The 9,317-nt window shown below is 46.2% G+C and overlaps 1 protein-coding gene across 1 annotated transcript in view; it reads right to left on the reverse strand.

Moving 5' to 3' along the window:
* LOC108501734 (homeobox protein NOBOX-like) overlaps positions 1-8,611 on the reverse strand; it is a 16,192-nt gene extending 7,581 nt beyond the window's left edge. The window contains exons 1-5 of the mRNA XM_017823928.1: positions 8,530-8,611; positions 5,201-5,905; positions 4,695-4,801; positions 4,104-4,207; positions 3,153-3,286 (exon numbers count right to left, since the gene is read on the reverse strand). Of these exons, the coding sequence (XP_017679417.1) occupies positions 3,153-3,286; positions 4,104-4,207; positions 4,695-4,801; positions 5,201-5,905; positions 8,530-8,584 (1,105 nt within the window). The 5' untranslated portion in view covers positions 8,585-8,611. The remainder of the gene's footprint in view (positions 1-3,152; positions 3,287-4,103; positions 4,208-4,694; positions 4,802-5,200; positions 5,906-8,529) is intronic.
* Between the last annotated feature and the right edge of the window lie 706 nt (positions 8,612-9,317).

Consider the following 9,317-nt stretch of genomic DNA (forward strand, 5'->3'; position numbering starts at 1 on the left):
AATGCTAGATAACAGGCAAACAAACAAAAAGCAAATTTTATTGTTTTATTCTCCATAGCTGTGTTACCCTGCATGTAGTTAAGGCAAAACTTCAACTGCAGCTTTCCATGCCATTGTGCCCTGCAGATCTCCCTTCTATGAGGACTCGACACCAAGTATCAGTCTTCTCCCTCAAAGAGTGCACCAACTTAGGTCTCTACTCTGCCCAGGCACCAGTTCTCCCATGACTTGTAGGAATGTAATTTTTAGGACTTCTACCTTCCATCTGATTAGAGCTGAACAAATTTGGAGGGCAGGGTGGGTTTCATAAATAAAAAGAGCAGCACGTGGCTCATTACACAGACCTTATTCCTCCCTTCCCTCAGGCAACCGGGTCCAAAATCACTCACCAAACCTCACAGTTGTGTGCACCAGCAAAGCAAGCCTCTTTTTTCTGAACAGTGACTTAGAAAAGGTACTTTTTTTAATCCCCTCAAACAGATCTGTATCTGGAAACTATTTGCCAGCCTTAGCTGACACAAATAGATTTCATTACTTCTTGCCCAGCCTGATTTAAAGAGAACAAGGGGAAGCTTGTTCCCTCACACAGATCTAGTGGAAGGAAGTAAACTCTCATTTTCACACATCCCTATCACTGAAGACACGGGAGTTTCAGACAAGCAGAGGAAGCCTGTGTTTCCTAAAAGCTGGATGCACACACAGCAAATGCAATAGGAGGCAGTCAGCAGCAAGCTGAAAGGATTCCAGCAGTAAAAACCCATCTCTCTTTATCACTCATTTTCCACATACTCATTTCACCCTCAGGGACATTCATTTGCCCTTTTTCTTCCTTAGACACTGCACCAAGAATTCAGATGGGACCCTTCCCTCCTATCAGAAGGCTTGCTTGTCTTTTCCACATGGAGAACTGCATCCCAGCATGCAGATTCCCCAGAAAGAAATGGCTCATTGAAAACAGGGGACAAGATCACATCCCTGAATGAAACTTCTATTTCTCTAACAGAGGAAATGGATTCAAACTAAAAGTTTAGAGTAGATATCAGGAAGAAATTCTTTGCTGTGAGGGAGGTGAGGCCCTGGCACAGGTTGCCCAGAGAAGCTGTGGCTGCCCCATCCTTGGAAGTATCCAAGGCCAGGTTGGATGGGGCTCTGAGCAACCTGGTCTAGTGGAAGGTGTCCCTGCTCATGGCAGGGGGTTGGAACTGGATGATATTTAAGGTCCCTTCCAAACCATTCTATGATTCTATTATATTCTCTCTTGAGTAAATAGCACATCTGCAGATGTATTTTAGGAACCAGCAGAGGTTCCTACAGCATAGAAATCTGAGGATAATTGGTTTGTTTCTTTTAAATGAATTATTTTGCAAAACCTTAGTCTTTATCTAATTAAATACAGGGCTCAACAGATGACACTGCTTCAGCACTCTGGGAACCAGTGAATTATTCAAACACTTCGACCATATTTACCCTGCTGTAAGGAGTGGAAAAACCAGAACTAACTGAATTACAGTTCTATTGTTTAAATAGGTCACAGGATTGACTAAAGTAGCCCTTGCCTTGAGAGGATGACAGGCAAATTTAAATGACAGAAATACTAAATTAGGTTATCAAGAAAGTATCTCAATTACGTACTTTTAGCACACATAAGTCTAAAGCTTACTGATACAATCTTACAGGTGCTTTGTACAGTGCCAAAGTACTTTTAAGGTATCAGCACTATTAAAAAAAAATTGAGTCATTATTAGAAAATGAGTTGCAAGAACTGGTCTTAATACCAATAACTAAATACTGGTACATTTAGAATAAAATGAGGGAGCAGAAATTCCAATGAATGAATTACAGTGGGAAGCAGGAAAATGCACACAGTAGTACCATATGTCAGCACATATATTGCTTGGGATATCCCTCCCAAGGAAGTGATGAAGTCCTCATCACTTTGGAAATCTTTTCAAATTGTGCCAACCTGGAAATGTAAACATACATAGGAAACACTTTAGGGAGCATTCCTGACTCCAGGGAATGCTCTGGTACTCCACACACGAATAAACAACTGAACAAACTCTCTCTTTAGCTGCCATCAACCTTTAAGCCCAGCACAGGTAGAACCCTGGTCGAACAGCACACCCCACTGACCTCCAGCTCCACTGCAACTGAGAGTACATTCAGCGTCAGCTCTGGAACTCAACTAGTCTCCCTCCCTCGAGGTCTTGAACACAATGGAAAATTGCACTGCTTGGGGAAGCCAAGGAACCCTCTTGAGCATTTAAAGGTATGGAGTACCTGAGGGAGCCTCTACAACACCAACAGTTTGTACAGTGCACCTTCCTCACACACCTCACTTAACTCAGGTTGTAGCCAGAATGGTTCCATCTAAACCAGGGTATGGGATGTGTGTATCTGCCATGAAGAACAGCATAACCAGAGTAATGCTTTCATCATCACTTAGAGCAGCAGGACCAGTGTCAAACAGCTATTATGGAAGAATGCCCCTATCACTTATCCTTATGAAGTCATATTCAGAATTCCTTGCTGGCTTGGGCTAGGACATGAACAAGGACTGCAAATTTGGCTCCAGCATCTGCACAGAAGCACCACGGTGCTGGTACATAGCTGGTACAGACTCAATTAGCAGAGAGCTGCTATACCTACAATCATAGAAAAGTTTGGGTTGGAAGGGACCTTAAAGATCATCCAGTTCCAACCCCCTGCCATGGGTAGGGACACCTTCCACTATCCCAGGTTACTCGAACCCCCATCCACCCTGTCCTTGAACACTTCCAGGGATGGGGCAGCCACAGCTTCTCTGGGCAACCTGTGCCAGGGCCTCCCCACCCTCACAGGGAATAATTTCTTCATAATATCTAACCTAAATTATTCCTCTTTCAGTTTGAAGCCATTCTCCCTCGTCCTGTCACTGATTAAAAGTCCCTCTCCAGCTTCCCTGTAGCCCCTTCAGATACTGGAAGGTGCTGTGAGGTCTCCACACAACTTTCTCTTCTCCAGGCTGATCAATCCCAACTTGACCTGGTGTCACATTTTGCACTGATGGTGTGGGGCATTCACATGACCTTCCCTGAAGTGTTTGTGAACATCCCAGCTCCACCAACAAATGCTGTAGTTATGGAAAACACTTGTGCTGGTCAGGGTCTCACCTGAGGCAGAGGAGAGTGGTGCAGGCTGTGCTCTGAGCAGGCTGGAGCAGTTCCCAGTTGCAGTGTTTCCTCCCAGCACGGCAGATTGGTCACGAGCAATGTCAGGCAACAGAGGCACAGGCAGAGGAGGTGCCCTGGAGGCAGCAAAAAGGGTTGTGAGGATGAACCAGAAGACAAGGCAGGGCATTATGACCAAATACACACCCTTCTACCCTACAATGGGCAGATCCTACATCCCTAGCAGGTGGAAAAAGAAAGCAGTGGCTGATTTAGGTGTGCAAGGAATGCTGTCTTGACAGTATTTGGGGAAGCAGCCCCAAGTCAGCAGTGTAGGACAGGCAGCAGTGACAGTGCAATGAAATAAGTCAGGTGGTCTCCAATCTTTAACTTTGCATTCTGTTTTCTCACTCCAGATTGCCACAAATATATCCCTGTGGAAACTAATTTCTTCCCTCACACATTCACTCACTACCCCTTGAAAGACCATCTATCCTCTCACATACTCCCTTCCCCCCCCAGTAAACGTCCCCTGCTCACCTATGGAAGGTGCTACCTTATATTTACTCAAAGAAGCCCATGACTTTGTAAGACTGATCCAAGCAAGCAGCACTTCCATCACCAAGTGAAAATCCATGGAAATGGAAAGCAATGGTGGGAAATGCAATGGGCTCCTGACCATTCACAAAAACATAAAATGAAGGGGTGATCCATAGACCTTTCTATCTTAACCCTTGTTCTCCACATGACTCCACAGCAGTCTCAACAGATTTATTTCAAACCCTCTTTTAAGAGGGTCCCCTACAATCTGCCAAGAAATCTGACAAGCTACCGAGGTCCAGCTCAATTGTCAGCTCTCCATAGTTTAAATGTAAAGGGGGAATGGTAAAGGAAAACATTTAATTCATTAGGTATCTGTTGTGGAAAGATGAGAAAACAGAGTAGGTCCCCCACCCATAATCATCTGACAGAGGTGACGATGTTGGATGTTTTCTGTTGCCTTTCGCATTCAGCTTCTCCGATTTCCGCCACCTTGCCCTGCGATTCTGAAACCAGACCTGATGAATGGAAAGAAAGGATGCATTCAGGAAGGAAAACATCTACACAGGGGGACACTGGCAACAAATCAGCAGTGACTGCTTCCACAAGTCACCAGGTGAGCCCAGAAACCTTTCTTCGACAGAAAGGAACCTCAAGAAACCTTTCTTCCAAAGAACCTGCACAATTCATTGCAAACAGAAAAGTAATAGCAGAAAGACACCCCCAAACACCAATTTCCTTTGTTGCCCACGATTTTCAAGACAAAAGAGATTAACTCTGATCTCCTTAGCCTCATTTATCTACCCATTATATGATTCATCCTAGGAAATGGGAAGATATGCAACCCCAGACTCCATGGCCATTTTGGGTGCGGTTGAGCAGTGTCCATCCCTGTGAGCTCTCTTCCTTGTCACCAGTGGCAGGTGTAGTCATCACCTCCTCCCTGCCCCAGTCCCTGTCCATCCCTTTTCTGCACAGAACCCACTGTCCCCACGCAGGCGTTACCAGGATTCGCTGTGGCGTCACACCAATCACAGCTGCAATCTCCCTCCTCTTCTCATTGTCGGGATAGTGGTCTTCATGGAACATCTTCTCCAACTCTTCTAGCTGCTCTAGAAACCATGCATTGTTCAAAAAGAGAGAAAGAGATGGGGAGTATGTGATAAACAAGAAAAAAACCAAAAAAACAGCAGAGGGAAGCAGAAAAAAACCAGAACATTTTTATTATATTTAGAAACACATGAACAACATAAAAGATTTTTTTTTAAAGTAAACCACAAAAATAAACAAAACTCTTCTTTTGCAGTAAAAACAAAAGAGCATTGCTAGTGATGCTTCAAATGTAAGACACTTTATTTGAAGATCTTCTCTATTTGAAGATCCTGACACATCTGATGGTGTGGAAGGCAGTGCAGCACCAGTTAGGGCAGCTCAGCACCTTCAGCATGGGGAAAGGAACACCAGTGCCACTGGCACTACAAGTGTTTGCCAGTGGGTGCCCCAGTATCTACCTGCATTGTAGGAGGTGCGGGACTTCTTCCTGACCGGTGGTAGGATGTGTGGATTCTCAAGTAAGGTTTTTTTCCTCTTTTCCCCTTTTTTCTCCTCCTTGGTTGCATCACGGCTACTTCTGGATTCCAAGACTGAAAACACCTGGTAGGATTGCTGGGCTGCAGCGCATTTGGATGACTGGCAAGTAGCTGGGCCACCCTCATCCTGCCTGCAGGGAGCTCCAGGGATTCCACGCGGTGCTTTCTCGGCGCACATTCCACTTCTGTTGGTACTTTTTTTCTTCTTTGCCTCCTTTTCAGTCCCATCAAGGTAATGACTCTCACAGTGTTCAGGGGACCCTGACTGACCTGTGGGCTCCTGTGCCAATCCAACTACAGCGAGTGGGGACACGGCCTTCATGTCACTGCGGGAATTGGAAGGCTGCTCACACGCCAAGGTAGAATCCAGCTGGCTGTCAAGGACCATGGAGTCTTGGGAAGCTGACCCAGCTGCCTGCAGGGTGCTGTCTCTTCCATCTTCTTCCACTTTCTTTACAGGGCTAATCCTGTCTTCTGTTCTCAAGGTATCCTCGGGTTCTTCTTGTGTAGCTGTGCTTTGGAATGCAGAGAGCACACTGCTCCCTGTGCCATGGCCACCGACAGCATCAGCATCCACCACAAAGTGCTCCTTACACTGCAACGTGTCCTCTTCCTCATCCTGGCACTCTACAAGGAAAAAATGAGGAAAAAAAAACACCCAAAAACCAACCCATACCCCACCCCACATGCACTGTGCCTGGATAGCACAAGGAAAAGGTACGCCTGGATCAGGAGTTTCAGGTATGGAAGAAGGAAAACACCACACAACAAAACCCAACAGTGACAAGAATTGGAGAGTTCAAACTGTCACCAGGACAGAGCCTGCTAGGGAAGCAAGAGCAAAGATACTGATATGGTCAACAGGGAGACAGTCAAACCTCTGTGATGAGAAAAGGCTCAGATTGAGAGCGAACATGTCTGCAAAAACATTACCAACTGTAAACTACAGGGAGAGGTAATTCCAAGCACAGAGAATAAAGGGAAGGTTGCATATTACAAATACAGTAGTGGGAAAACAACACTGGGGATAGCAAAGGTCTCTGGAATAATGGACAGAACAAAAAGTAATGATTTATGAGCAAAAGAAAGACAGAAGTGAAATTCTGGCCTATTGTGTCAACAGGGATTATCCGACAGATGTCAGATAATTTTTTATGTATTTCTGTCATACCAAAGCTGACCAAGCAAAAACCATTAATTGTATAAGCTTCTGATAACTGCCTTGAATTATTTTTCTGCAGCTTCAGCCATACTTATGAATAACAGACTTACAAGACAGCAAATTAAATAGCCAGTGAGGACAAAAAACAGGTGCAGAAGTGTGACCAAGTTTAACAAAAAGCACAAACTGTATTACAGTAAGGAAGACTAAATAGTAGAAGACAAGTCAGAGAGAACATAGTAAGGGAAATAATTAAAATAGGTAACATAATAATAAAGAAGCGTTATACTTTCCCAGTTGCCATATACTTTTCCAAAAAACAATGTTCCAAAAACCTGCTGGTTGTCTTAGAATGTCTGAGTCTGTGTGATTCCTGCTAACTAAAATAAACAAACAAACAAACGAACAAACGCTTAAGAATAGAAAGTAGAATAACAAACCCAAACCCATGTATCTGCCTCTGTCTGGAGAGGGGAAAGTTTGAGCAGCATTTCAGTTGTATGTGCTTACAGAGAAACTTCATAGTTTAATTTGGGGGAGGAAAAGGATCTAGAATAATTCACTTTCTAACATTTCACGCTGGTTTACTTTTGACATATGTTAGTGCAATGCCAAAATAAGGGATTTGCTTTCTGCCTCAATGTTTCTTTCTGAAACAACTGTTAGTCAAGAAGGAGCCCCACAACATCAGTCAGATGGGAGAATCTTCATGGAAGTATGAGGGGATGCCAGGCTGCTCCAAGACTTTCTAATTTGCTTTTTACAGGATTAAGAGAACCAAATTAACTGCAGGGGAAAGAAACAGAAGCAGGAAGCTATGAAACTATAATAATTTGATCTTGTTAAGCAACAACAGTTTCCACTGCAATTGACATGAAATATTCTGATGAGGAGGGTCAAGAAACAGTGAGGCACAGTCTGGCTCTGTTCTGTATAATTCCTTTTTCCAACACCCTCCTTGTTGCCTTTTAGCTCATCTCACTCATCATGTGAAAAAAACAGTGTTTTCATGTGTCGTCCATTCTGTCACTCACCCAACACCTCAAATCAGCAATGGCATTTTCAGCTTAGTGCTTTGATTTGAGCAGGGGTTTCACTTGTTTCTGTGCAAACACCAGTATGTGTTTACACCACAAAATAAATTTCCAAGTCTTCTACTGTATTATATTACCTACAGAAAGATTCTTCCAAGAGAAAGTAAATCACTCTTATTTCTAAAATACGTAGCAAAGGCCTCACAACAACTTGAGATTGACAAGGAAGAGCTGTCATAAAAATAGTTTGGAGAGAAAGATAGGCCTTCATGGTAACAAAGAGGGATTTATCAAACCACTCCTTTCTCCCATATGGCAAGAGACCAGACTGAACATCACTTTGTCCCACTTTTAGATAAACATAACCTTAAAGCAGAAGAGATTTTAACTGACTGGGAACATCAGACATGTTCAGTGTGGAACACCTGATGTGCTGAAGGCACACCAGCGGGAAGCCGAGCCCTCTTTCCCTTCTCACAACCACCTCCTTAGACACTTCTCCGAGCAAGCCAACCACTCACACTGTGACAGCAAGACTTCTGAGGTTTTCTTGGGGCATTTGTTACAAAGCCACCTGAACGCACACACACGGAGAGATGCCAGAGGTCCATCCACACAAGAAGGAGGAAAACCGGACAGTGGGGCGAAGGTACAACAGAGAAACCCGGAGGCAGCGGGAGCCCCCTCCGCGCCACAGGAGAGGAAAGGCACTGCCCCCAACCCTCGCCCAGGTACTTTTACAAGCCAAGGCACACGAGAGCCCCGCAGCCCTTCGTCCCCAAACTCCGCCACGGAGCCCCAGGCACCAGGATGTGTCTGTGCGGGGTCAGGACACCGCGGGGATGAGGGAGGTGGGGGGAATGTTGGCTGGAGCGCCCAGATAACATCCCGGAGGAGCCATTACCCTTCCCCTGGCGTCGCTCATTAGGCTCATCGCCGGGTGCCTCCCTCCGGTCATTAACGCGAGCCGGCACTACCCTTACCCATACCCCTGTAAGAAACCTTACAAGAACCCTTATAATGACCCTTAAATTAACCCTCATAATAACCCTTACCCAGCCCTCCGGCGGCCCGCTCCTTGTCCTCTCCCTCCGCGCCCGCCCCGTCCATCCCGGCTCGGCGGCGCTCCCGGCCTCGCCCAGCCCGGTCCGGTTAATGCCCCGCCCGGGGTCATCAAGGACACCTGGGACAGCGGGGGAGGCTGCCCGACCCCCGCACCCGCAGGGAACAGGGTCCCTGCGTCCCCGCTCGGCCTCGGCGGGGATGCTGTTCCCCCACGGAGGGTACGGGAATGCTTCAAGCTCGGCTGAGGATACCTGGGAGACTGCTTCCCGCGAAGAGCTGGTGGAAATACCGCCAACAGCACGCCGCGGAAGCCTAGATGTTGCAACACTCGTGTGAACGAGGTGAACCTCGTTATCTGGAGTGGTGTGTCCAGTACTGGGCTCCTCAGTGCAAGAAAGACAAGGAGCTGCTGGAGAGGGTCCAGCAGAGGCCACAAAGGTGATGAGGGGTCTGAGCATCTCTCTGAGGAGAGACTTCGAGAGCTGGGCCTGTTTAGTCTGGAGAAGAGAATGCTGAGACAGGATCTCATTAATGTATATAAATATCTCCAAGGCAGGTGCCAAGAGGATGGTGCCAGACTCCCTTCAGTTGTGCCCAGCAACAGGATGGACAGCAATGGCCATAAACTAAAGCACAAAAAGCTCCACCTCAGTGTGAAGAACTGGAACAGGCTGCCCAAGGAGGTTGTGGATCTCCCTCTGTGGAGACATTCCAAACCCACCTGATATGCTACCATGTCACCTCTTCCAGGCGACCCTGCATTGGCAGGGAGTTGGAC

The sequence above is a fragment of the Lepidothrix coronata genome, unplaced genomic scaffold (genome assembly GCF_001604755.1).
Source record: "Lepidothrix coronata isolate B3197 unplaced genomic scaffold, Lepidothrix_coronata-1.0 Scaffold107, whole genome shotgun sequence".
In the NCBI taxonomy this organism is placed as follows: Eukaryota; Metazoa; Chordata; class Aves; order Passeriformes; family Pipridae; genus Lepidothrix; species Lepidothrix coronata.